At 43.3% G+C, this 27616-nt stretch overlaps 1 protein-coding gene across 3 annotated transcripts in view; it reads right to left on the bottom strand.

Annotated features, from left to right (window-relative positions):
* Positions 1–2361: 2361 nt before the first annotated feature.
* aplp1 (amyloid beta (A4) precursor-like protein 1) overlaps positions 2362–27616 on the bottom strand; it is a 71913-nt gene continuing 46658 nt past the window's right edge. The window contains exons 5-18 of one of the 3 annotated variants that reach the window (XM_084053736.1): positions 26527–26750; positions 23832–23967; positions 21061–21298; positions 18561–18688; positions 16354–16428; positions 15442–15600; positions 14022–14150; positions 12508–12607; positions 11636–11803; positions 11092–11112; positions 10832–10905; positions 10310–10375; positions 8947–9090; positions 2362–7168 (exon numbers count right to left, since the gene is read on the bottom strand). In XM_084053736.1, coding sequence (XP_083909862.1) covers positions 7067–7168; positions 8947–9090; positions 10310–10375; positions 10832–10905; positions 11092–11112; positions 11636–11803; positions 12508–12607; positions 14022–14150; positions 15442–15600; positions 16354–16428; positions 18561–18688; positions 21061–21298; positions 23832–23967; positions 26527–26750 — 1764 coding nt within the window. In that variant the 3' untranslated portion in view covers positions 2362–7066. The remainder of the gene's footprint in view (positions 7169–8946; positions 9091–10309; positions 10376–10831; positions 10906–11091; positions 11113–11635; positions 11804–12507; positions 12608–14021; positions 14151–15441; positions 15601–16353; positions 16429–18560; positions 18689–21060; positions 21299–23831; positions 23968–26526; positions 26751–27616) is intronic. The other 2 variants (XM_084053737.1, XM_084053738.1) reach the window with 2 other exon arrangements.

The following is a 27616-nucleotide window of genomic DNA, read 5'->3' as shown; positions in this document are numbered from 1 at the left end:
AAAATCAAAGAAGAAGAAGAAGAAGAAGAAGAAGAAGAAGAAGAAGAAGAAGAAGAAGAAGAAGAAGAACATGAGAAAAACATTAGCTACAAAAACACAATGAAATAAGTCAGTAGAAAGGTAATATAAAATACCTATAGGGTCTACTGAGTGAGGCAGAATATATAAACATGGATGTAATAACAAATACAAGCAGAACATGCTGTGTCCCAGGAGGAATTGCAAAGTACAAGAACACAGTAAGCAGCATGGATCCTGGTCAACCAACTACAGGGTGAGTGCTGTTTGTTGTGGTGGTCCGGGGACCCCCAGGGGTCCTTCAGGGGGTTCCAGGATGTCCCCCAGCCAAATGAGTTCATATACAAGTAGCATCACATTCAGATGAACCACTTTATCCTTTAGGCTGTGCATAAATAACAGATCTACAAGCTCTGGACACTCAGTAGCTTGTAGAGCGGCTATTGGCTATGGGGGTTCCTGGCACTGGTAGAATGTTTTACAATTGTAGGGACCCCCATGTAGGAACCATTACACCACTACCAGGGACCCCCATGTAGGAACCATTACACCACCTGGCAGTGAATGAGTTAAGTAAAACATGGACTATTTCTTCCACTGCTGGTTAGACTGGTTGGTTGGGGGGTCATCCCTATGTTCCCCGGGTTCTATGTTCCCCCACTAAGGTTAGGATTAAGGTTAGGTTTCTGGTTCTATTTGCATTTTTCCAAGAACACACCTTGCTGGCAAGATTTGATCTCATATTGTCTTAAAGTAACAGTGTACCATTAAAAGGCAGCATCATAATAACAGTAGTAGTGATGCACTTACATCTCCACCCACAGCCATGCAAGAGTAGCACAGATTTGAACAAATCAAAAAATGTTAGAAATATATCATGTTCTTGTCCAGCTGTCAGTGTGCGACAGACAGACAGACAGACAGACAGACAGACAGACAGACAGACAGACAGACAGACAGCTATTCTCTTTAACTTTCTTCACAGAGTTGAATATTGCATGAATACTCAGCCCCTCTATGAATAATCTGAAACACTCACTTCAAAGGTATATGATGATACTTTCTCGTCACATGTTGAATGAATGTTTGTGAATGTTTTGTTTATTCCTTCATGATGACCTTTGGGGTTGACATGAATTACTAAGCCTTTGACTACAGGACAAAAAAATGCTAAGTGAATCACTGTGACTTCACACAGGGGGCCCTGATCTGTTAAATTGACTTTGAGAGCTGTTTTACCATACAATGCAAGTCCTTGAGGAGCATATTTTGAATTATCAATTTCTAATCGTGGATAATCGAGAATTATTTTACTTTTCTTTCTATTTCTATCATGTCTTTCTATTTCTCACCTTTGGAGTTACATCATAGCAAGGTAACTACACAACCCAAACCTCTACCAAAGTGGTCTAGCCCTTTAAGGGCTACCTCTATATTGTAGTAATCATTGCTAAGTGTGTTTGTTCAGTAACAGTGTTAAATAGCTCTATATTGTGATAGTAAATGGTAAATGGTGCATTTATATGGCGCTTTTATCCAAAGCGCTTTACATAGATTGTGCATTACATTCACCCATTCACACACCGATGGGGGAGGAAACCATGCAAGGCACCAACCTGCTCATCAGGAGCAATTAGGGGTTCAGCGTCTTGCTCAAGGACACTTCAACACTAACTCTGGGGGAGCCCCCCAGCCCCCAAAACACACACAACCTCCATTCAGTTGTAACAGCACCTGAAGCTCTCTGGTTCCCTCTGCTGGCTTCCAGTTAGAACTGCCTCTCCTATATTTGCTCTAGTCTATACACACACACAATACTGTAGCCTATACAGCTGCAAAAATAGCTGATCTACAAGCTCACAATGTGCCACGATGTGACACGTTGTGGGCTTGTCGATCTGCTATTTTCTCCGTAATTCTTTGGGATAATGGCATGCCCAAAATAGGGGACACCAGATTGACAGTTGTTAATTGTGTCTGTGGGCTTTGTAAATATTGATCCAATGAAAAGTATTAACAAGAGCTTATGTCTAAATAATAACTACACTGGATCCATTGGAACAGAGGTTATTTTTTATATTTCCTGAAAAGGAACAGTTTTGGACATACAAGGTTTCTACCTGACAGACACAATATGTTAGTTCACTAATCAAACCAGAGAGTCATTTTATTCCCCATCAGTGAAGAGAGTCATTTTATTCCCCATCAGTGAAGAGAGTCATTTTATTCCCCATCAGTGAAGAGAGTCATTTTATTCCCCATCAGTGAAGAGAGTCATTTTATTCCCCATCAGTAAAGAGAGAAATCCAATAAGCACAGAGTCAGAGTTGTATGGGTCATTTCTCATTTTATTACACGATTCATTAGTTTGATCATTATTTCCGTTTTTCAGTTTTGCTTGCAAGTACAATTACACAAAACGCAGGACGAGTTGCCAAATTTAGACCCGATCCGGTGGAGACGGAAGAGCGTGTCTTTGGTCGAGTTCCCGGTGGAAATGAAGAGAGAGGCAGCTCTTTTCAAAATGGCGCCGCGAACGTTCCCTAAACAATCTACACCAGACAAGACAGCCCCGAAATCTTTAACATTTAGTTTACACGTCTTTCTCTAAAAGCCGACCTGTACAAACACATGGAACCGTTTGGTTGTAGTTGTGCTTAGCACCACACCGCGTCAATTAAGTACAGGCCCCAGGCCTATAAAGCCCGGTTTATAATCCATCATACTACGGTGTCGCGTGTCAAAAATAAACCAAGCAAAACGTACAAGCTCTGAGCTCGTACGTCGGCTATTTCCGGCACGCAAAACTGTGGTTACATCGACGCATAAATTAGGCATAAGCTAGTTGTTTCAGATTTTTACATTTTTTTTCTTATTGTTTGTAGGCAAGTCAGTTGTGTTCTCAAACTCGAGCGTCTAAAATTACGGCACAGCTGAGAAGCCGACGATGACCCCTTGATCCAATCGGTTTATCACGTTATAAATAAAAAATACATAATAATTACATCCAAAACACAGCATTGTAAAAGGCAATAATAATGCAGCAATTAAAATCTCCATAACCATTGTTTTATGTATATTTCATTAGGGAAGGGATGGGGTGGGAGGGGAGGGGGGGGTGACAGAGCGGTCTAGAATGGGACAGAGGACATTTTACGTACAAACGTGAGTTGATTAACTACAGTATACACACCATTCTACTGTAACGTCTGCTAAATGCTGGTAGGACGTAGGGATGGGACTATTCAACGCTTTTACTGTGAACCGAGATGTTAAAGAGACACAATTAATCAATCATAGAGGCTCAGTATACTCATGATTTAAACAGAAAGAACATGTATGAATGTAGAACTGAACTGAACCAACATTCTCTCACTTCCCAAATAGTACTGAGGTGTGACTACATGGGCCACATGTCACGTGACCAAACGTTTGACGTGACGGGCTCCCCTCACGTCATGTGACGCCGTCCCGGTCACTTCCGCACTCGTGGAATGCGAATTCTCTCTGACCCTTGATGTAAAAAAGGTGACGTTCAAAAAAAGTTTAAACGACAGAGACATTGCCGTCTTCATCGTCGTCCCCCAGTCAGCATGTACCATCACAGGTATTATACAACATATAATAAAACCCTCACATTTATAAATGCCCATGTGATACGATCCATAGTGTTGTGGAATAAACGTACGAGTAATAATGGTGATAATGGTTAAAACGGTGATTATTTCTCTCACTATAATCACACCGTCCATAATGGTCCCATCCCTAGTAGGAAACGCCAGTGGTAAGAGGAGGGGAGGGAACAGAGGCAAGCTTATTCTCATCTATGGTTTTCAGTAGTATCAATACAAGGTCAATTAACTGACTTAATTGTGAACATACAACATTGTTTTTTTTTTTATTCATTCACTAACGAAGCTGTACAAATTATACAAGGGCTACCCTCTCACCTCGCCAACCTAACCGCCACGCAAAAACAAAACCGCAAACCGACTTGCGATTCTTATTCTGGCTTTAACAAGAGCGACGTTTAAAAAGTCCTTTCGCTTTGTTGTGTCGAACATAAAAATAACTAAAACAAAAAATAAACTCAAACAGAAATGGTTACAGGCCATGAGTAAAGCGTAAAGCCTCTCTTATGAGAGGTTTAAAACGGTACGAACTTTATTTAACCTTGCTCCGTTGTAATGGTAAAGAAAGCAGGATTGTTGTTGTTTTGTAAAGTGACAGCGTTCTGAGAGAGAAGAAAGAGTTAACTGGCATCGATAGGTTGCATCTGTACAATGCGTTTACAGACTTACGTGTATGAATTTACCTCAAACAAACAAACAAACAAACAAACAAACAAACAAACAAACAAACCGTGTGATATTAATAACATGAGGCTAATGTAACTCCTAACCAACTGGCCAGTTGTTCCACATCGATGGTCTTTTCCCTCTGTCCTGTACTGCACTATAAACAGTGTTCCACATCGATGGTCGAGTCACGACAAGCTAGAATGACTCGTTGGGTGAAAAGCTCAAATCTATCAACACGTAGCATCAATACGGCGTGCTAACATTCAACACGGTGTCCAGTCTGAGGACGTGAAGCCGTCAGCGCGGCTAATCAACACATTCAAACGATATTCGCTCAAGGCCTCGTTCAGACCAAGGAGGTTCACGGAGGGCCGAAACGGTTTTATACTTTGTCGTACCCTGGCGTTGCACACTGAAAGCGGTGTACAGTGTTAAAAGAGGGAACGTAAAGCAAGCAGTCCCGGCAGTCAACACTACTGGACGCGGTACGGCGGCGCCGCCACTGACTTCAGTGGAGAGTGGTTTGCCACGCGGGGAAGGCTTAAGTTGTTGCGCTCTCGGGTGGCTTTGAACCCTCTTGCCACTGACCTTTCAACACACAGACACACACACGCACACACAGGGGTGTGGACTGTCGTGATTTAAATCATGCTAAATAACTATTTGCACGGCGAAAAAACATCTGATTTCAAATGGGGTTTGTAACAGGGTTTGTAACAGGGTTTGTAACAACTCAGCGCTACTACACTGATATCTACCTTACCAGGCAGAAAGGCCAAGCTCCCATGACCACCGTTTATGATTGATATTATTGCAGCATCTCCGCATTTAAAACATCGCAGTGATCTGAGTTACAGGAGTTTACTAGTCATTCAGACCACTGTGATTGTTATTATTTTTTGTGTGTGTGTGTTTGTTTATGACTTGCACACAATGAAATGTTAAAAACGACATACAGACTCTCTCTCAGCACTCAGAACTCTTAACCTGACCGCACGTGGTCGCTATGCGTTAAAATCCACACACCGGCCAAAACGTGTAAAGGAGAAAGTGGGCGCTCTACTGACACCTAGTGGACGAGGAGGGCATCCGGCATGTAGCGTGGCGTCTACCTGGGGTAATGCTGCACTCGACTAGCGCCATGAGATGAACGAACGAATGAATGAATGAATGAACGAACAAATGAATGAATGAATGTATGAATGAATGAACGCGCTACTGAAAAGGAGATGGAATCTCTACCTAAAATACATTCAGTCAGAAATTACTGTGTCGTTTTTAGTCTTGTGCTGGTTTATACAACAGTCCGTTTTCATTCAGCCATGTTAGGAAAAATGTTTCTCCCTCTCTGAACAGCACAATGTATACGCTTTTTATTTTTATTTTTGTTTTGTTTTTTTAATGTATTATTCCTTTACACATCAATGCAAATTAATCATAGAAATGTCTATCTAGTACTATGTAGATTTGTTTTTCGTTTTTTTTTTTCTCTCCTTACGTTATTTACATTGTCCATTTTTGACCGGTGACATTTTCCGACTCTTCAAAAGGAAACGGGAACAACACAGAAACGCTAGCGTCGTACATCAAACTGTCATGCTGTCATTTAAAATAATCCCTTTACACACTTTTTTTTTTCTTTTCTTTGTTTTTTTTTTAGGTAGCAGTACGAGGAAAAAGTCAAACTTATCATTCACGGACTAACTTAACCGAACAGAATATTTGGTACATTTTCAGCCTAAATCTTCCAAGAAGCCACTTATTATAATAATTTATAATCCGTCAAACGACCGTGAACTATGAACAAAAGTGTCACGTTGGCAATTTTTTCGCAATTGAAAATTCACCGTTTTTCGTTTCACGAGCTATAAATGAGCCTTAAGGCCTTTTGAATTACCAAGCCATGTTTTCGTTACGGACTGGCGAGCCTGTTTGATTGAAGCCAGTGAAACTACACGACTCAAACTAACCTCCGCTGACGTTTGCATCCGTTACGTTACGCTACTTAACGGAACTTCTTGAATCTCGGCGTTCCCTGTCCCTACTTTGGTTTTTACAGCGGCGAGGTTAGCTTGTCGGCGACCTTGTCGTAATTTCCCCTGCTTTTGATTACGAATGTCGTTCCGATCGAGCGTCAAAAATATAGTTTTTCCAGTCACCCTCATCCTACGGAGACGTACTATTCCAGCAGTAACCATTTCTAACCACTAGAGGGAACTAAACACAAGGAGGCGCTATCTATGCACTGGGTTTAGGCATCGAGTTTCTAATGAAGAGCAACAGGGGTCAAAGTTCAGGCCACTGAGATGGAACTTCCTGTTCGTAAATACAGGAGCATAGAGACTATAGCGCCCCCTGGGATTATCGACAAACATTGATGATGAAAATAATAATCCCGGGATTTTTTTTCCAAGCAGAAGAGTTAAGCGGATGCGGCGTGATGATGTCATATCCTGTTTGTTTACATTCCATAAATGATGATGATGATGATGATGATGACGGTGGTTCATTATTGGTCATTTACTGTACAGTGGGAGGGGTTTGAGATGTGCCCCGCCCACACATCGGCCCCCCAGCTCAACTTAACTCTTTTATGGTCACAATTACATCATAAATACATCATAAGGGGGGGGGGGGGCTACCCAGGGGAGAGGGGGCGGGGCTTGGGGGGCAGGACGGGGCAAAAGAAAGTGATTGGGTGGGGCGTGACCCGTAGAGCAGCCCAGCCAGCCAGCCAATGGCGCGCCTCAGTTCATTTGTTCGAAGAACTTGTAGGTGGGGTTCTCGTAGCCGTGGTTCTGCATCTTGTTGAGCTGCCGTTCCTCAGGGGTCAACATGGGGTCAACCTGCTGCAACGCACACACACACACACACACACACACACACACACACACACACACACACACACACACACACACACACACACACACACACACACACACACAGGTCACAGAGGTCACATTGTTATAATAAAAATAAGATTTATAATTAATAAAAATAACATTTATTATGAACAATAAAATGTATAAATAGCATAATGTATAATAAAATAACAACAATATAAGTTATAATAACTTAAGTAATAAAAACATAAGATATATGATGTATAAGCTAAATGGTTATTGAGCCAGAGGCCCCGGCTGTCCCAGGTTCGATTCCAGGCCAGGACAGCAATGTGACATCGTATCCAAAAAGTAAAGCTCAGCTCTCAGATGTTTGACATTCTAGCGGCCAAGAAAATGTCACCGACGTGTTGAAACAAGCATTTAAATTACTTTTTTAGTTCAATCCCCAATGCAACCTTAAACGGGGGCAGTACAGCGCACGCGGATGGGGGTTAACTGGCCAGGGGACAGGGACAACAGATCCCATAGGTGCAGCCCGGGTTGTGGGGGGGGGGGGGGGGGGGGGAGATCGGTGCAGCGCGAGAAAAAAGGACGCTTCACCGGTTTCAATGTTGTAGCGCCAAAATTTCGCCGTTTTTCGCCGTTTTTTTTTTCTTCTCGCCGTTTGGTGCCCTCCCCAAGGTTGGTGCCCTGTGCTGCGCTGCTTATATCCGCCAGATTGGGACGTTCGCGGCATATTTTGCACCATCACCGTGCGTTCATCATCGGTGACGAGTGCCTGCAACACAGCCAGCAGCACAGGCTTGCTGCTTGCGAGTCGCACGACTGACTGTGCACAGGATTGGAGGCCACACTCACACAATCACGTGCACTGCAGCATGCGTCCCCTCCACCTCCGCCTCCTCCCCATGGGTGTGTATTGTGTATGGGCGTGCATCACAGTGCATGTGTGAGTGTGGCTTCAGGAAGTAAATTCCTAGCCTCGATCTCCAGGCTTTTATTTTTAATTTTTGCTAAAAAAATAAAATTCCTGTCCCAGCTGTTGGTACGCAAAAGCGCCTCACGTCGTCTGATGTGCCGCGCAGAGTTTATTTTGGCGACGCATGCGCACCAGTTATGTGCACCCCTGGTAATATGCTAATGGTCAATGTCCGTGTGCAAGTTGAGATGTTATTGCTCAACCCGCCGAGGAGAACCATGTGGGACGGACACTGAGAGAGACTTTCCTTCATTATGTAGGATGAATGGCAGTGGTGTAAAGTAACTAAGTATGTTTACTTAAGTGCTGTACTTACTGTATTTGTACTTTACTGGAGTGTTTCCAATTTCCAATACTTTTACTTCTACTCCACTACATCTCAGAGGCAAATATTTTACTTTTACTCCACTACAATTATTTGAAATCTTTAGTTACTAGTTACTTTTCAGATATAAATTATGATATAAAAAAAAACATACATTAACCACTTTAGCCCTATTTTATACTTACTATAGGCTATTTGAAAATAGCAGATCTACAAGCTCACAACGCGTCGCAAAGCGACGCGTTGTGAGCTACATTTTAGTACTTTTACTTTTGGTACTTTAAGTACATTTTGATGCCAATACTTTTGTACTTTTACTCAAGTAATTTTTTTATTATGGACTTTTACTTGTAACAGAGTACTTCTACATTGTATTATTGATACTTTTACTTAAGTAAAACATTTGAGTACTTTTTCCACCACTGATGAATAAAAAGGTGGTGATTTTAATGGTGAATAAAAAGGTGGTGATTTTACCTCAACGATCCCATGGCTGATGGTGCCGTAGGGCTTCCTGCGCACCAGCAACAGGCTGATCACCATCACCATGGCGATGGCCACGGCAACCACCAGCAGCCCCACCATGGCGCCGCGGTTGAAGGTCTCCAGGGCGTCGGGTTGCTACGGAAACCACAGGAAATGTTATTATCAGATGGTGATTCAATTCAGGCTCTATGTGCACTGCATGCCGTATGGGAAAGAAACTGGGCCTCTTCCTTACTTCCTTCACTGGTGTTACCAATGATACTAATGAAAGCTCCACTTAGAGGAGCACAGTAGTTCTCAAACCTTTTAATTTCAAGTTTGACCAGAATGGAACATTACATTACATTACATTACATTACATTACATTACATTACAGTCATTTAGCAGATGCTTTTATTCAAAGAGACTTACAATAAGTGCATTCAAGTTAGGGAACAAAACTACTAATCACCAGAAGTCTGAAGTGCATTCTCTTCTAAAACAAGCAACTAAGAGTATACCTAGCGCTAAGGTAAAAGTGCAATATATCAGCTACCTACTTTCTTAAACAGATGAGACAAAAACAGAGCCTTCATTAGTATCATTGATTCACAGGATGTAAGGAAGAGGCCCAATTTATTTACAATAATTTATTGTAAACAAGCAATATATTGCTGCTGTGCATAGAGCCTGTTAAATCAAATAACGAAACAGTATTGTTAGTCAGAAGAATTGATTAAATGATCATTTGATTTAAATTGATTATGGATTAATGATGTGGTTAATACAGGCCCTGGCATCCCTAGTTTTGATAATTTTGGCCAAATCTGTAAAAATGTGGCGCAAAAAAAAACCTATTAATTAAAACATTAATCTACAAGCTTGCAGCTTGTAGTGAAGCAATGCCCTGTGAGCTTGTAGAACAGCTATTTTCACTATTTAATAATAATAATAATAATACCTGAATTTATATAGTGCCATTCGCCATAAACAACCAACAAACAAACAAACAACCAAACAAAACAACAAACTACTATTTGCCATAAGCCTGAGAGAAAAGGTGTCTTTGTCATACTAATACGTATATATGTGTTATGTGGTTTAAGAAAATGTCCTTTTTATTTACTAATCAAACCTGATTATGATAATAAAATGATGATTTTATTGGATGTAAATGTTAGGATTGATTGTAATGTAAATGTTAGGATGACAGTATGATGATAATAATAACGTAATAAAACTTGCTGTAAACTCACTGTAAATATCATAATGATATTATCATAACTAGAAACAAAATGTTAAGTTTGCCTGCTGATCGCTAAGTGTTTTAACAACCTTTGATTACTTAACTTTAACTTAATGTCATAAAACTCACCAGCTCATCTCTCTGGATCTCTGGAGTTTTATAAACCAGCTGTTTGAGCTCCACTGAGCTGTTGATCTGATAGGGACACACACATTAATATCATGTTATTAATCATTATTCATCTTTATTAATCATTTATTAATCATTAATGAGCTCCACTGAGGCTGTTGATCTGACAGGAACACATCAAAATAAGTCAATTCATTGTGACTGATCACAGACTAATCATCGACCTTTAAGCAAAGTGTTTCTCTAAAATGGTCCTAGATCTAAGACAAACAGAGAAGCGTTAACAGAACCAAACTCCAGCTCACAAGATACGATGCAAAGAGAGTCATGCTCCCTGCACAGCCCTGTCTATCAGGTCTTACACACCTGTCTTGAGTTACAAATGGATAATTTAACACCAACCATGGATGTTACTGTGAAGACTCTTCTCTACATGTGAAAAGTGAAACGATCGTGTGCAGTGATTTACTTTTATAAAAAAAACAAAAACTAAATAGTTAATTACCACGTTCATATTCTTACCTTGTCCTCATATTCGTAGGTGGGCCCCCTCTCTGAGGTGGGGTAGTCGTAGTCTATCACAGGGGCTGAAGGCGCTGAACATACAAAGAAATAAACAAGAAACAAACTTGAGCTATAATTGATATTTTCACATAGTATTTTCAGCACTCCAACATATTTTTCGATGAATATCTAAGTGAATCATAGATCTTTGTATAATCTGTAATAACGGCACATGGAACCAAATCTATACTTTAACGGATGTAGTCTATTAAACTCACCTTTCTTATTAGGCTGGGGGTCTGCAAAGAGGAGAGGAGAGGGGAGGAGAGAAGAGAAGAGAATTACAAAAAACTATGATAATATAATACATAGTATTAGTATATTGTGGATGGGTTTTACATTCTACACTCTAATCAAACATGTTTAATTATAGTATCGAAGCAGTTCTTTGGCTCATAATCATAGGGAAATAACCTCTTTGGGTATACTATATCTATCTATCTATCTATCTATCTATCTATCTATCTATCTATCTATCTATCTATCTATCTATCTATCTATCTATCTATCTAGTCATGTCAAGGACCCCCACATTTGTATTTGTGTGTGTGTGTGTGTGTGTGTGTGTGTGTGTGTGTGTGTGTGTGTGTGTGTGTGTGTGTGTGTGTGTGTGTGTGTGTGTGTGTGTGTGTGTGTGTGTGTGTGTGTGTGTGTGTGTGTGTGTGTGTGTGTGTGTGTGTGTGTGTGTGCGCGTGTGTGTGTGTGTGTGTGTGTGTGTGTGTGTGTGTGTGTGCGTGTGCGTGCGTGTGTGTTTATATGTACCAATGGGTGGGGGGTAGGGTCTGTTCTGGAAGGCCCTCTCCTCCTCCTCCTCGTCATCCTTCTCCTCCTGGCTCTCAGCGGGGAGCAGCTCCTCTGTGGTGCGAGTCTCTGAGAAGGAGGTGGTCATCAGCTCACTGATGTCTCCTCTCTCCTCCTTCACTAGCTCCTCTACAGGAAGACAAGGTCACATGATTAATGTTCTCCTCTCTCCTCCTTCACTAGCTCCTCTACAGGAAGACAAGAACACATGATTAAAGTTCTCCTCTCTGCTCCTTCACTAGCTCCTCTACAGGAAGACAAGGACACATGATTAACGTTCTCCTCTCTGCTCCTTCACTGGCTCCTCTACAGGAAGACAAGAACACATGATTAAAGTTCTCCTCTCTCCTCCTTCACTAGCTCCTCTACAGGAAGACAAGGACACATGATTAAAGTTCTCCTCTCTGCTCCTTCACTGGCTCCTCTACAGGAAGACAAGGTCACATGATTAAAGTTCTCCTCTCTGCTCCTTCACTGGCTCCTCTACAGGAAGACATGGACACATGATTAAAGTTCTCCTCTCTGCTCCTTCACTAGCTCCTCTACAGGAAGACATAGGACACATGATTAACGTTCTCCTCTCTGCTCCTTCACTAGCTCCTCTACAGGAAGACAAGGTCACATGATTAACGTTCTCCTCTCTCCTCCTTCACTAGCTCCTCTACAGGAAGACAAGGTCACATGATTAACGTTCTCCTCTCTGCTCCTTCACTAGCTCCTCTACAGGAAGACAAGAACACATGGGTTAAAGTTCTCCTCTCTCCTCCTTCACTAGCTCCTCTAGAGGAAGGACACAAGACATATATGGAGGGACCTTGAGGGGACACACTTACGTATGTCGTCGTGCAGTTCTTCGGCGAGGACAGGGACCTTGTAGAGTAGAGCCAAACTCTGGTTCATCCTCTCCTCAATGACATGCAGGTGTGTGTACACCTGCAACACATTCACATTATCAATGACATGCAGGTGTGTGTACACCTGTAACACATTCACATTATCAATGACATGCAGGTGTGTGTACACCTGCAACACATTCACATTATCAATGACATGCATGTGTGTGTACACCTGCAACACATTCACATTATCAATGACATGCAGGTGTGTGTACACCTGTAACACATTCACATTATCAATGACATGCAGGTGTGTGTACACCTGCAACACATTCACATTATCAATGACATGCATGTGTGTGTACACCTGCAACACATTCACATTATCAATGACATGCAGGTGTGTGTACACCTGCAAATCACACCATTATGTTAACTACAGTGACGTCACGTCACTCTTCCGGGTCAACTCAAGTAACTCTGAGTTATAGCTGTACAATTCCACACAACCAATGACTCTGACCTTCTAGCATTGAGGCCACATCATACAACAACATTTCTCTGCTTGTACCAGTATAAGTCAGTGACAAATACATCTTATTGAATCATTTCACTGGTGTTTTACTTCCTGGTAAAAAAACAGTGTTGTTGTACTGATTGCACGGTCGACACCGACACGTTTGTTGCCTAAGCTTCCCACTGAGCATTTTTTGGTCTATTAGACGTCTAAAATACGTCTAAGGGGTAGGCTAAAACAGGGTTATAAATGGTCTACTGGTGAAAGTTTTTTAGCGGTCTAGGCTTAGCCTAGACGTTGATTAGCTGTTTTTTAAACGTTTATTTATAGACCGTCTATATTATAGACGTTGAAATGACGTCTATAATATAGACGGTCTATAAATAAACGTTTAAAAAACAGCTAATCAACGTCTAGGCTAAGCCTAGACCGCTAAAAAACTTTCACCAGTAGACCAATTATAACCCTGTTTTAGACGGAGGTCTAATAGACGACTATGGCTCAGTGGGTTGGGACGAGACATGATATGAACAACTGTGAGACTGTAGGTTGTGTTTGTTCTACAGTGCAGGCTACAGTACTGGGGGGTAAATTGTGTGAATACCTTTTACTTATGTACTGGGTTGTGTTTTGGGCGGGATACTGTGATGACATTGTGTCTTGTAATGTTGATTTCTGACCGTTTGTATCGCTGCATCCGACAGCACTTTACTTATTCTGTATCTGTAACTCTGTAACTCTAACTGCAGTGCTGACTCTTGGCGACAGATTCTCCCCTTGTGAGATCAATAAAGGTATCTATCTAGTACGTATGAAAGGGGGGAAGGGGGTCGCGGTTGAAGGTGCAAAGTACCATTCTACTTTGCTTTATTATATAAAAACGAATCCACAACCCATTTTGTGAACCACTGCTTTGGTTTAAATAACAGTATATATTGTGAACCAGTAGTGCTCTGCTCTGGTATAAGTAACAGTATAAATTGTCCACACAGACCTGGAACTTCATCTGCTCAGCTTTCTGTGGGTCGACGGCCTCGATGTGCTGGTAGTGTCTGAGTGTGTGTCTGCGATCCTTCTGCTCTGCCGCCATGTAGCGCTTCAGAGCCTGCAGTACCCGCTCCGGCTGCAAGAGGGCAGTGTGGGATCAGTCACAATGCACCCGAGCCACACACACATACACTGTGTGAGTAGCCTTGGACCAAGACCATTGTGACATTTGGGTACATTTGACGGTCTTGGCCACTTTGATTTGATTTGATTGTATTAAGGATAGTGCCATAGCAACCAGCTAGTCTTCCTGGGGTCCACACAAAAAACATGCAAAAACAATTAGTACAGTTGCAAATACAAAACTAGAAAAAGCGCTCCTCGGAGCACAGGTCTCCGCCAGGTCAGGTAGGTCATTTTGGCCTCCTGGTGGCGCTATAATAGGCCAATGTGAAAAGGGTGCCATTCCTTCCTAGGCCGTGCACGGCAATCAGACGCTGTGTTCATGATTTGCGGCATTTTGTTCAAAACGGGCTACTCCTGCAAACTTTAGATGTCAATGTTAGCCAATCAGGATGGAATATGAAAAATCAAACAGATCCATCTTGATCACATGACTATAGAGATCATGTGTACCAGCAAAAGGCTAATGTGAAAAATGCAGGACAGAAGTTTTTCCTCATCCTCTAGGGAGTATGCGTGCAAAGTTTCACGCAGATCGGTGCAGTTATAGTTAAAAACGCAAATCGGCCTTTTATAGCGCCACCGTGAGGCTGATTTGAACATTTTCAAGAGGCACTTCTTCCTCTGCCTAGTGGGAATGAGCGTGTGAAATTTCACGGAAATAGCAATAAACTGCGTTCATTATTAAATGTCAGTACTCAACACACAATACATAATGAAACTAACAAATAAGAAAGCTGAAATTACATATGAGAGCTACCCAAAGAGCTACTGGAATTCCATGTTTAACCACTTGAACCCCATACGTTGTTGAGCGGAGTCCTTCAGGGCTCTACATTAGTGTCTTTTCTGTTTTTAGCTGAAAATAGCAGATGGACAAGCTCGAGCTTGTCCATCTGTACACCCTAAATGTTGATGTTTGCCCACCCTAAATGTTAATCCCGCCTACGCGCCGGGTATTGCACTTGACAGAAACAAGGAAATACAATGGCATTCAGGCACAGAAAGGATCAAAACAGTTGAAAATATTTTAGTTCTCTGCAAGCAGATAAAAACCCCCCCTCATGTGTGTTTCCAAAAACGATGTGCTCCCGTTGTGTGCGATTTAAAACAATAGCCTATGCTACGCCTCTTACTGTACCTGTGGTAGTTCTGTACAGTGGACAGGTATATATAAGTCTGTACGGTGGTCAGGTGGTCTTACCTGTGGGGGCTCGGTCTGTACGGCGGTCAGGTGGTCTTACCTGTGGGGGCTCGGTCTGTACGGCGGTCAGGTAGCTCTCCAGGGCCAGCCGGCGGTTGTTGTTCAGCGTAGCGACCACCCGGGCCAGGTGGGTCTCCACCAGCCTCTGTCTCTCTCCTGCTACCTGCTCCTCCAGGGTCTGGAGAACTGCCTGGAAGTGCTGGAGAGAGAGAGACAATATGTAGAATTATGATGATTAGGTAGTATCCTTCTAAACATAGTTTTCCTGCTGTTCTACGTACAGTAGGAGGATGTACATTTTATCCTTTGCTTTTATGAAACATCCCAGACCATGATGGTTTTATTGAAGTTTGACCACTTCAAATTATTACTGTAGGTACTTGATTGAGTGTTGATTTATGCTTTTGGTTGCTCGCATACTGAAAATAGCAGATCTACAAGCTCACATAGAAAGACGTACTGGCCTCTATTCTTTGAGACACACATACGGGTATTTTCCGGGGCGTGGTCGAATCCGCCATTCCTTCACCAGGTGAAACAACACAGCTTTCACCATTGGAATTACATTACGGAACATAAACATTGTTACATTTAGTGGGTTTATTTCGTCATAGCACAACATACTGTATGGTGAAGTATATATTGTAGTGCAGGTCATTGCAACAACCACCAATCTTGTGAAAAATGAAAACGGGACGGACACATATTCTAAACTTTCCGCGATTCTTCCAATAATCATATTCTTTGAGACACATCCAGGTTTTTGCCGGGTCAAACAAAGGAATCACATGACGTTGATCCCCTTCCCCTATTGGCTCACACTAGGACATGACGTATGTGTAGTCAGAAGAATGGAATCCAAACAGCAGATTCCATTCAGTGGTTGTGGGTGAAAACCTGACTCCATGCACATGAACATGGTTCAGTAACCAAACCAGAAGGTTCTCCTCACCTCGTTGAGGGCCTGGCGGTCGGAGCGGGGAAGGTTCTTGGACTGGTTGTCGGCCTCGGCCCATTCCTTCATGATCTGGCAGATAGAGACAACACAATGTTTACTTTTGTTTAGTTCTTTTACCCCAATGTTCTCCCCAATTTAGCTAGTCACAGCCATTCACACATGGACCCTGTCATCGTCTGAAGTGGACTCAGATCATGACTGAGCTATGTTCCCACGCATACTGTCGGACTTGTGGAATTGTATGAATGCATTTATTGTTGATTATATGCTTGACACGGCTGAAAAACGAAAGAAAAGAAAAGACAAGTACGTCTCAAAACCCATGAATTGGATGGTTGTTGTTGGATGAAGAAATACCTACAGTAGTGAAACTGAAACAGAAAAATCCGACCACCAAATTGCTCCCATTAAAAGGGTTTATAACTACACTGCTAGACTACTCACTGTAGCAGATTATAAACTAGATCAGATCGTAAACCCTGTTTACGTTACAATTTAGGCATTTATCAGACGCTCTTAATCCAGAGCGATTTACAGTAAGCAAGACAACACCAGATAATACATCAAATGCATAGACATAGTAATCTAATAATAAACTAATGCATACATAAACCAAGAACGATCATCAGCCTGTACATTGAAACGATACACACTATGGATACCAGGTCAACAATGACCTGGTATCTGTCTACATAACATGCTATCTAAGTTACATTTTAGCCTTAGCATAAAACTGCAAGGTCATCGAGGCTATATGTTCTACCTGACATTATTACTGCAGACTACTTTCAAAAGTGTACGTAGTTTGTTTGATTTTAAAGGAAGCCATTGGACTCGCGTTAATTTCGGTACGACATGAGAATCAATTTGCAGAGACTTGAAACTCGTGTGGGATAATGAATCAAACATATTCCATTTCACTGTGCCGTTATCATCAGTCACAGTCACATCGTTGTTGTATTTTAATGCATTTTAAAGCAGGGACTGATTTAAAAAGTCTAGCGTCAGGAGAACATTAATTTAAAAAACAGAATCCAAACCATGTCAATCATGATTAACCAGCATGATTGAGGATTAGCTAACAGTGACTCAGTTATTCAGGCACGTTCAGCAATGTTTTAGGAGACAATGTGAACAAATGAAAAAGAAAATAAATAAAATCATTAACCACTTAAACCCCTTCATCGGTATTGTGGGGAAAGCGTTCGCTGAAAATAGCAGATCGACAAGCTCACAACGCGACGCGTTGTGAGCTTGTCGATCTGCTATTCTCAGCGAACGCTTTTCCCCACAATTCCAGAAAACAGAAAATACACTAGTATTGAGCCCTGAGGGACTCAAGTGGTTAACAGAACTAGAAAGGTGTGCTCCTCAGAGCACAGGTCTGAGGTCTCTGCCAGACCGGGTTGCCTACCCAGGGCACACACACACTTTGGAAGGCAGTTATAGTTATAGTTATATATACATCTTGATTTGCAAAATTCAAAATGACAGACAATGTAATCAGGCACAAATATGGAGAGTTGCGTCACTCATGATCATAGGTCATTGTACAACCTATGATGCAAGAGTTAAGAGGCCAAAACATGAAGTGGATTCTTGTAGAGCTACCATGAAGCCTTTAAAAAAAAGGTTTCACGGCAATAGGACGCTGCAATCATTATTGCATTCAATAAATAAACATTTAAAATGTTATTTTTTCATAGCAAAACAAGTTTTTTTCTCCGATACGTATAAGCATCTCAGGCATATTTCTTGCAGTGGAGTTATGGCAAGCTGAGACAGATAATATGGCTGCCTCGTTGATGTACGACAATGAGGTGTCTATCTGTCTGTCTGCCTGTCTCACCTCACTGCTGTTCTCAGCTCTGCCTGTCTCACCTCACTGCTGCTCTCAGCTCTGCCTGTCTCACCTCACTGCTGCTCTCAGCTCTGCCTGTCTCACCTCACTGCTGCTCTCAGCTCTGCCTGTCTCACCTCACTGCTGCTCTCAGCTCTGCCTGTCTCACCTCACTGCTGCTCTCAGCTCTGCCTGTCTCACCTCACTGCTGCTCTCAGCTCTGCCTGTCTCACCTCACTGCTGCTCTCAGATCTGCCTGTCTCACCCCACTGCTGCTCTCAGATCTGCTGGTCTCACCTCACTGCTGCTCTCAGCTCTGCCTGTCTCACCTCACTGCTGCTCTCAGCTCTGCCTGTCTCACCTCGTTGATGCGTTTCATCCGGCGTTCCTCCAGGTACATCTTGGCGCGCAGGAAGCTGGCGTGCTCGTTGTCGTCGCCCGGCATCTCGAAGTAAACGTCCACGCCGTCTGTGGGGTGAGGGGTGGGCACTGAGAGAGAGAGAGAGAGAGAGAGAGAGAGAGAGACCGTTTTGTATACCAGTCTCACAGGTCTATCTCAGGTGGTATGCGACTCCACTTCCACATTTCCACAAGCAGTCTAGGACAACTGACACTGTGTAAAGGTTATCCTCAACATAAGGTGTACTGCTGGTGCTGGTACACAGATACATCCGGGTTGTTGCTATGTCGTACATCTTGTTCCACCGGCTTCGAATGCTATCAATGCATTGAATGGGAGATTATCACGTTTTATCAGACCATTGAATGGGCGAGTAGGTGACGAGTAGGCGATACACGGACCTACCCGTGATTTGTCAGACCATTCATTGGGCGTAATCAGGAGCTACTGACCTACTTTGGAGGCGGAGCAGTCCCCACAACAATATTTACCATTCTGTGCCTATCGGTACATAACTCCAACGGTGCTGAGTAGGCTCAGGCGAACGTCGCACCGCTCAGGACGGCAACTCGTCGCTTTAGCTCCCTCGGTGGTCCTTCCGCGGGGCTCCAGCTCACCTGAGACTGCGCGCCTCCGTCATGGTCCCAAACCAAAACAACCAAAACCAAAACCGAAACTGAACTATTTAAGTCATCTCTGTTGGTAGGTCAGTATGTCTTGATAACACCCAATGAATGGTCTGATAAATCGCGGGTAGGTAAGTAGGTCGCCTACTTCGCCCATTCAATGGTCTAATAAAAGGTGATAATGTCCCATTCAATGCATTGATAGCATCCGAATCAGGTGCTTGTTCCCTCTTTGTAGTGCAGTTTATGAATCATGTCCCTTCGGTCACTCTCAATATGATCTTGTTTCTCTATCATCTCAGATAAATGAGAATACATGACTTGGTTCTCCTTCTTTGAAGAAGAAGAGCAATTGAAGAACACACTGTACCACAAGGGGTCATCAAGCAGGCCGTTTAGCTGCTGTATTTTCATGAAGAACACTGACAAAGAGGTGCCAGTTGTTATCATCTGTACCATGTCAGTGTAGTGAGGAACCCTGTTCCCCGGCAACAAGCGTCCATAAACCCTCACATACACAAACATCCAGAACTCTGACAGTGTACACATGGTACCAAATGGACCCGTACATGCTCTGAGTTACACCTCTGTAAGGATCCATTCCACACGGTATCATTTGTACACTCTCATAGCTACACATCCATTTGATACCATTTGTATACTTTCTGAGTTATCATTATTATTCAAATATTTGTATTGAATGTATACTTTCTGAGTTAAATGAACAGCTATAATGTTACGTTACGGGGCCGTCGTTACAAACTGCTTCACTCAGTGTGTATGGTGACCAGAGAGAGATATTTAATAACTATTAATCCTAATTATAATAATGAATCATGTTAATCCTAATAGTTAGTAATAATAACTAATCATGTTAATCCTAATAGTTAGTAATCATGTAAAGCGTTGCAGTATCCAGAGGCTGTGTGAGGATACGAGGCAGAGAGAGAGCCAGGCTCACAGCCTATTGATCCAGACAGCACACCCAGACATACATATCTATACATCCCATCTCCTGACACACCAATGTGTGTGTGTGTGTGTGTGTGTGTGTGTGTGTGTGTGTGTGTGTGTGTGTGTGTGTGTGTGTGTGTGTGTGTGTGTGTGTGTGTGTGTGTGCGTGTGCGTGTGTGTGTGCGTGTACATCTCTGACGTATTTCCATCATGTATAGAGTCTGTGCTATCTTCCTCTGTCAATTACAAAGCCATAGATAGCACCAGAGTATAGATGCTGAGCCTGCATTACAGCCCACTCACAATGTTAGAGTGAGAGTGGTTGGGGGGGGGGATGGGGTGATGTGCTCAGTTTTTATCCATAAGAACCTCTGTTACTGCTGCTCACAGATACAGAGGAGAATGCAACGTTTCCACCCCTGGAGGTCCAGCTTGTTATTGGACAGTGCTGTTGCTATTTGAAAGGATTTTGTGCCCGGGAGTCAGGGACCCCCATAAGAGAAGATTCAACTTTTTTTTTTAAATAGCCGAAGAATAAAAATGGGTTTCAAGGGATAGTTCACCCCCCAAAATACTTGTTTTCTATCGTTTAGTCACCCCATGGAGACTTGAATTCATGGATATTTTTATATCCATGAATAGTTTTAGTCGCATACCTAAAGCTAATAATTTGATGACCGGCAGCGGTTCCGGTAGGAGACACAAAGAGTCTCCTTTGTGTCTCCTACCGGAACCGCTGCCTACCGGTCAGCTGGCCATCACATTATTGGCTTAGGAATGAGACAAAAGCTGTAACAGCTCTAACAAGACAGACAGACAGACAGACAGACAGACAGACAGACAGACAGACAGACAGACAGACAGACAGACAGAACACTCACAGCTGTCTCCTCGGGTGAGGGGTGGTGAAGCGGTGGGCTTGCGGCCCTGCTGCTGTCCCTTCTCGTAGTAGAAGGGGTCCAGGTAGTCGGTGGCCTGGTACGGACCCGAGTCCACGGAGTACTCGTACTCCTCTGGCTCCGCCTTAGCCTTAGCCGCCGCCGCTACGCCCGCCGCCGCCGTCTCCTCTTCCTCCTCATCCTCGTCGTCAGCCTCGTCCTCATCCTCCTCTTCCTCTTCCTACGATTTACATTTTAAGATGTCGGCGTTTAATCAGACGCTCTTCATCCCAGTGTTGATTTCGTCCTCTACCTTTTTTCACTGACGAAAACTAAGTAAAAACTAAGCCAGGGGTCTTCAACAGGGGGTCCGGGACCCCTAGGGGGTCCTCAGAGTTACCACAGGGGGTCCGCCAAATCTTTGTGTGATATGATTTATTTTTACCTTAACCACTTGAACCCTAAGTATCCCCTTTTCTGAGGAGAACTTTAGCCAAAAATAGCAGATCTACAAGCTCTCAACGCCTCGCGCTGCGAGGCGTTGAGAGCTTGTAGATCTGCTATTTTTGGCAAAGAGGCGTAAGAGGTTAAAAAAGAGCAGACCACGTAAACAAAAAAAGTTGCATCTGAAACACAATTGTGTACGATATAGAGGAGGGGGTCCCTGCTTCATCTCTCTCTCAGCTAGGGGTCCTTGGCCTGAAAACGTTGAAGACCCCTGATCTAAGCTATGATCACTAAAACTAAGACTAAATATATTGACAATTTCGTCAACAAATAAAAACTAGACTAAAATGTTAGTGAGGAATCCAGTAGAACTAAAAGACAAGTCATTTTATGTTTGCAATAGCAGATCTACAAGCTCACAACGCGCCGCGCTGCGATGCGTTGTGACCTTGTAGATCTGCTATTTTCATCATGCGACCAAGTGTAAAATCAGCCATCACGACGCCATCAAGGCACCACCAACATACATTTTAGTCGACTAAATCAACTGTAGATTTAGTCGACTATAATCTTATGATATTTAGTCGACTAAAACTAGACAAAAACTAAAACATTTCAGATGACTAAAATATGACTAAAACTAAATGGAATTTTATTCAAAAGACTAAAACTAAATTAACACTGCTTCATCCAGAGCAGGGTTCATTCTGTCGACTAAAAACATGACGGAAAACGTTTTAAAGTACCTTTTTATCACTGACGAAAACTAAATAAAAACTAAACGAAAACTAAGCTGCGATGACTAAAACTATGACTAAATCATGTATATTGACAATTTTGTTAACACATAAAAACTAGACTATAAATGTTATGGAGGGATTAGTGGAGAAGAGATTAGAGCTCTCAAATTCTGCCCGAATCCGACCCTACCTGACCCGACCCGACGTTTTCGGGCCCAAAATGTATGCAAATTGGTCAGGCTGGTGTTCCATAAATTGTCGCCGTCCGACCTTCATAGCCCGTGTTTTTAAAGAAAAACGGGCGATAATGGACAAAACTCATTCGAAAAATCTGCGAAAGTGTCACGCTCCGCTCCTCGGCCCGTGGACCGTGACTGCCCGTGTTTAGGTTTTTGGACTTATTAGGACTGTTCTGTTCTGTATGCTCTGTATGTTGTCTTATATTCCTGTTCTGTTGGTTTTGGTTTTGGTTTACACTGTTGTTACCTTGGTCTTGTGCACCTTTATTTTGTAGTAGTGCTTTGTGACTTCCTGTCTGCCCCTGTAGTTCTTTATTTTGTAGTAGTGTTTTGTGCCTTCCTGTCTGCCCCTGTAGTTCTTTATTTTGTAGTAGTGTTCTGTGCCTTCCTGTCTGCCCATGTAGTACTTTATTTTGTAGTAGTGTTCTGTGCCTTCATGTCTGCCCCTGTAGTTCTTTATTTTGTAGTAGTGCTCTGTGACCTCCTGTCTGCCCCTGTAGTTCTTTATTTTGTAGTAGTGTTCTGTGACTTCCTGTATGTCCCTGTAGTTCTGTACCTTCCTTGTCTTACCAGTGTTGTGATTGGTCAGTGTTTCCACCTGTGTCCTCTTAGTCCTCCAGCCTATCCCAGTGTTGATTGTGTGTTGAGTTCACCTGTGTGCGGTCTTTTTAAGCCCTGTGTTTGCATGTGTTCTTGTTGGTTTGTAGTTCCCTGTAGAGTGAGTCCTTCCTGTATCTGAGAGTCCTGTTATTATCTGTCTTCGTTTTTGCCCTTTTATGGAATATCCTGTTTTGTTAATAAACAAAACAGGATGCTTTTGGGTCCTCCGTACTCATTCCTGACAGAAAGTGTCCGTTTTCAAGATGTTTTGGCCATTATCTGTGAAACGGAAAGTCCAGTCTGCTCAGTTCAAAGCTTGTTGGATGTGACTTTGCGGACTTTAAGCTCATAATGACACCCTTTCGGGTTTTCGAGCCTAAAAGTATGGTAATTGTTCGGGCCGGGCCGAGCCTCGGGGCCGGCCCAGTAGGGCCCAGTTCGGGCCGGGCCTTAATTCTCAGGCCCGTTGAGAACTCTAGAAGAGATACAGTAGAACTAAGACAAGTCATTTTATGCTTGGCTGTGTGTGGGTGTCACACTCTGAAAATAGATGAACTTGTAGATCGGCTATTTTCGGCACACGGCTACGTAAAAATCAGGCGTTACGCCGCCATCACGGCCCCGCCTTAAGTACATTTAGTCGACTGAAATGTTATTTATGATATTTAGTGGACTGAAACTAGACTAACACTAAAAACATTTCAGAAGGACTAAAACGTGACTATATGAAGATAAAGGGCTGCCATACCTCCCTGGCTTCTTCCTCTCCTTCCTCCTCCATGGCCTCCTCATCCTCCTCATCATCTTCGTCCTCCTCTGCCACGGTGGTCTCGTCTACGTCGGCGCCGGGGGAGGGGCTGGCCGCGTTCGCCGTCACTTTGGTTCTGCGTTACGACAAGGACAGTGTGTGTGGGGGGGGGGGGGGGGGGGTGGTCAGACTTAGGGCATGGGTCTCAAACTTTTACATTTCAAGGTCTCCCCTTAACTCTGAGAGTGTACAAATGGAACCAAAGGAAACTAACAGGTCCCTAACAGGTCCCGAAGGTGGAGGCCACATGTGGCCCCCTCCTTCTTAATGTGGCACACAGGTTAATATCAGAATAGTGATATATTATTGATTGCAGCTGTTATGATTCCTAACATGCAAACATGACCCGCTTTAAGTACCTCATTCTATATTAGTATAGCTTAAAGCAGAGGCGATGATTGACAGGCAAAATCCCTCACCAGCGACACCCGCAGGCAAAGATTTATTTTTTCATTGCAGTTGAAAAGGCTTTAGAAATGTGAGAGAAAAACACCTGCCATGGATCAATGGAGTGGAATTTTTTGTTAAAACTTTTTATACACGTTTGAAGGACCATGACAAAGACTTTTAATGTGTGGTAAAACTGAACGTCATGAAACCTTTAAAATTCATGGTGTAGTGTAATGGCTAGTATTAAAATTCTATTGTCTTTTTTATGACCATTAAGTTCATACAAATGCATTTGAAATTAAATCAAAGTGTTACTTTTCAGGATTCCAATTCAAAAATAGCAAAAAGAAATTCAGGATTCCAATTCAAAAATAGCAAAAATAGCCGATCTACAAGCTTGTAGATCGGCTATTTTTGCTACTTTTGTGTGACATAGAAAAAAAGTTAAAATATGGAGATAAGAGGTGTCTGCCTGACAGTATATGTCATGTGTGTCTCTGGAGTGACTGTGGAAATATAATGGCCCTCTGCATCACCCCTGATTTATACACTCTCAGAGTTACAGACCCGTAAGGGTCCATTTAGAACCCACCTAAAGGAACCCAGGGAGTCCTTGGAATCCACTTTGAGAACCACTGGACTCAACATTAACCACTTTAACCCTATATAGCATCCCTATTCTGGGGTTGAACATCAGCCGAAAATAGCAGATCTACAAGCTCACTGTAGATCTGTGGATCGGCTATTTCCGGGCAAAGAGGTTTTGCCTGTCAGGGTCTGGAGCTCTGCAGTGTTGTTAGCTCTTCCTGTTGGGATTTATTTCTCAACAATGACCGACTTGCTGTCAATTATCCCTCGCTTAATAACCAACTGTCAAGCAGTGTCTCTGTCCATGGTGCTGGAATGGACATATCTCCGTCTGTCTCTGTCTCTCTCACCCATGGAGACTTAAATGTATGGATATTGTTTAGTTTTTGTCTCATTCCTAAGCCAATAATTTGATGATCAGCAGTTCCGGTAGGAGACACAAAGGAGACTCTTTGTGTCTCCTACCAGAACCGCTGCTGGTCATCAAATTATTGTCTTAGGAATGAGACAAAAACTAAACAATATCCATACATTTAAGTCTCCATGGGGTGACTAATATATGGAAAGAAAGTCATTTTGGGGGTGAACTATCCCTTTAAGAGGTGGCCTATAGGTGGGTCCACAATGCAATCAAATTGAATCCGATTTCCTCCGGGCTATGGTCGAGGCCACCCCTGCCCGACCACTTCGGTCTGCCACCTCGGGGCGACTGATTGCCTCGTCGCTCAGTGGTCCTTCTGGCCGATCTACACGGTCACGACTTTTCTCTGTTCTGGCCCCACAGTGGTGGAATGAACTCCCCACTGATGTCAGGACAGCAGAGTCACTGATGTCAGGACAGCAGAGTCACTGATGTCAGGACAGCAGAGTCACTGATGTCAGGACAGCAGAGTCACTGCCCATCTTTCACCACAGGCTGAAAACCCACCTCTTCAGGAAACACTACCCTTCCTCTTTGCCTGGCCTACTTGTTGTTAACTAGTTGTACGAACTCTTGTTTTATTGTTTTATTGGATCTTGTTTATTCGATACACTTATTTGTTTTAGCTCGTGCTCATTTGATTTTGCTATTTTGTCTCATCTGTTTAAGAAAGTAGGTAGCTGATATATTGCACTTTTTTTTTTTTTTTTTTTTAAGATTTTTTTTGGGGCTTTTTATAGCTTTATTTGGAGAGGGACAGTGAAAGTAGGCTGACAGGAAACGGGGAGAGAGATGGGGGAAGACACGCAGCAAAGGTCGTCGGGAACGGGACGCGAACCCGCAACAAGCTGTCAGTTAAGGGATTTCAACCGAGGGTGCCTGGACCGCGACGCCACGGCCCAGGCCGATATATTGCACTTTTACCTTAGCTCTAGGTATACTCTTGGTTGCTTGCTTTAGCAGAAAATGCACTTCAGACTTCTGGTGATTAGTAGTTTCATTCCCTACCTATGTTGAATGCACTTATTGTAAGTTGCTTTGGATAAAAGCGTCTGCTAAATGACTGTAATGTAATTTAATGTAATGTAACACAATAATCTAAGTGACATTTTTAGAGACTCCAGAGTGACAGTGTGTCTTTAAGGTCAGAGGTCAGTGGTGACAGTGTGTCTTTAAGGTCAGAGGTCAGTGGTGACAGTGTGTCTTTAAGGTCAGAGGTCAGAGGTAAACACTCACACTGTGTGGGCATCGGCGTTGCTCTGGGCGCTGAGCGTCTGCTGGGGGGCGGTGCCCCCGGCGGCGGGGGGGAGGGGGTCCACGGGGGCGGCGTCGGCCTCGCCGCCCTTCCCCCCGGAGCCCCCCCTCCCCGGGCAGCACACGTACTCCACCCCCCGGAAATGGTCTCCGCACGGCAGCAACATCCCATAGCTGTGGAGCTCCAGGCTGTCCGCTGTGCACGCCTAGACACACACACACACGCATGCACACACACGCACGCACGCACGCACACGCACACGCACACGCACACGCGCACACACACACACACACATTGAAACTATAGGATGCCAGGGATGTGTCCAAACTAGTCACACCCGGGGATGTGTGCAGTCAAAGTATTTGCAGACTTTTAGTTATATGTGTGTGTGGACAAGGCCTGTGTTTGATGTCTGCTATACAGTAGCGGCAACAGTTCCCACACACACACGCGCACACGCACACATGCACTTTGTATTACTATACTTATGAGGACCAAACATCCCCCACAGGAATAGTAGAATATGAGAAAAAGATGTTGTGAGGACCATTTTCTTGGTCCTCACAAGAGAAATTGTTATTTTATGGTTGAAAAAAAGATTTTTAGAGCTATGTTTACGATTAGTTAAAGATTCAGGTTGGGGTTAGGTTTAGGATAGTCTGGGAGGGTTAGCGTCGGAGCTTGGATAGCAGGGGCGCGGCCACTGCGTTGTGATTCAAATCAACAGCCAATGAAGAAAAGGGGGCGGGATCCACATGCAGTGGGTGATGCATCTAAATAGGATCGACGGGAAGCAATTTCCCCTTGAGAAATTTCGGCCGCCATTGTTGTGTACTGCTGTTTGCCTCTCGTCGGACTTTTTAGACGAGTTGCACAGCTCTCAGACCGGTAAGAGGCGTGTCCGCTCAGATTCAGAGCGTGACGTACATCCCGCCCACAAATACCAGGGCTGTGGCCCAGAAGTTCCTCGCCAGAGCTGGCGAAAACTTCTGGGAACTCAGATTAGGTTTAGGATAGGACCTTTAGAGGTTAGATTTAGGGGGTTGGGGTTTGATTTTCCCCTATTTTATA

The sequence above is a fragment of the Gymnoscopelus microlampas genome, assembly GCF_963454915.1.
Source record: "Gymnoscopelus microlampas genome assembly, chromosome: 3".
Classification (NCBI taxonomy): domain Eukaryota; kingdom Metazoa; phylum Chordata; class Actinopteri; order Myctophiformes; family Myctophidae; genus Gymnoscopelus; species Gymnoscopelus microlampas.
Note: the sequence above shows the minus strand (reverse complement) of the source record. Positions and strands in the feature narration are given on the sequence as shown.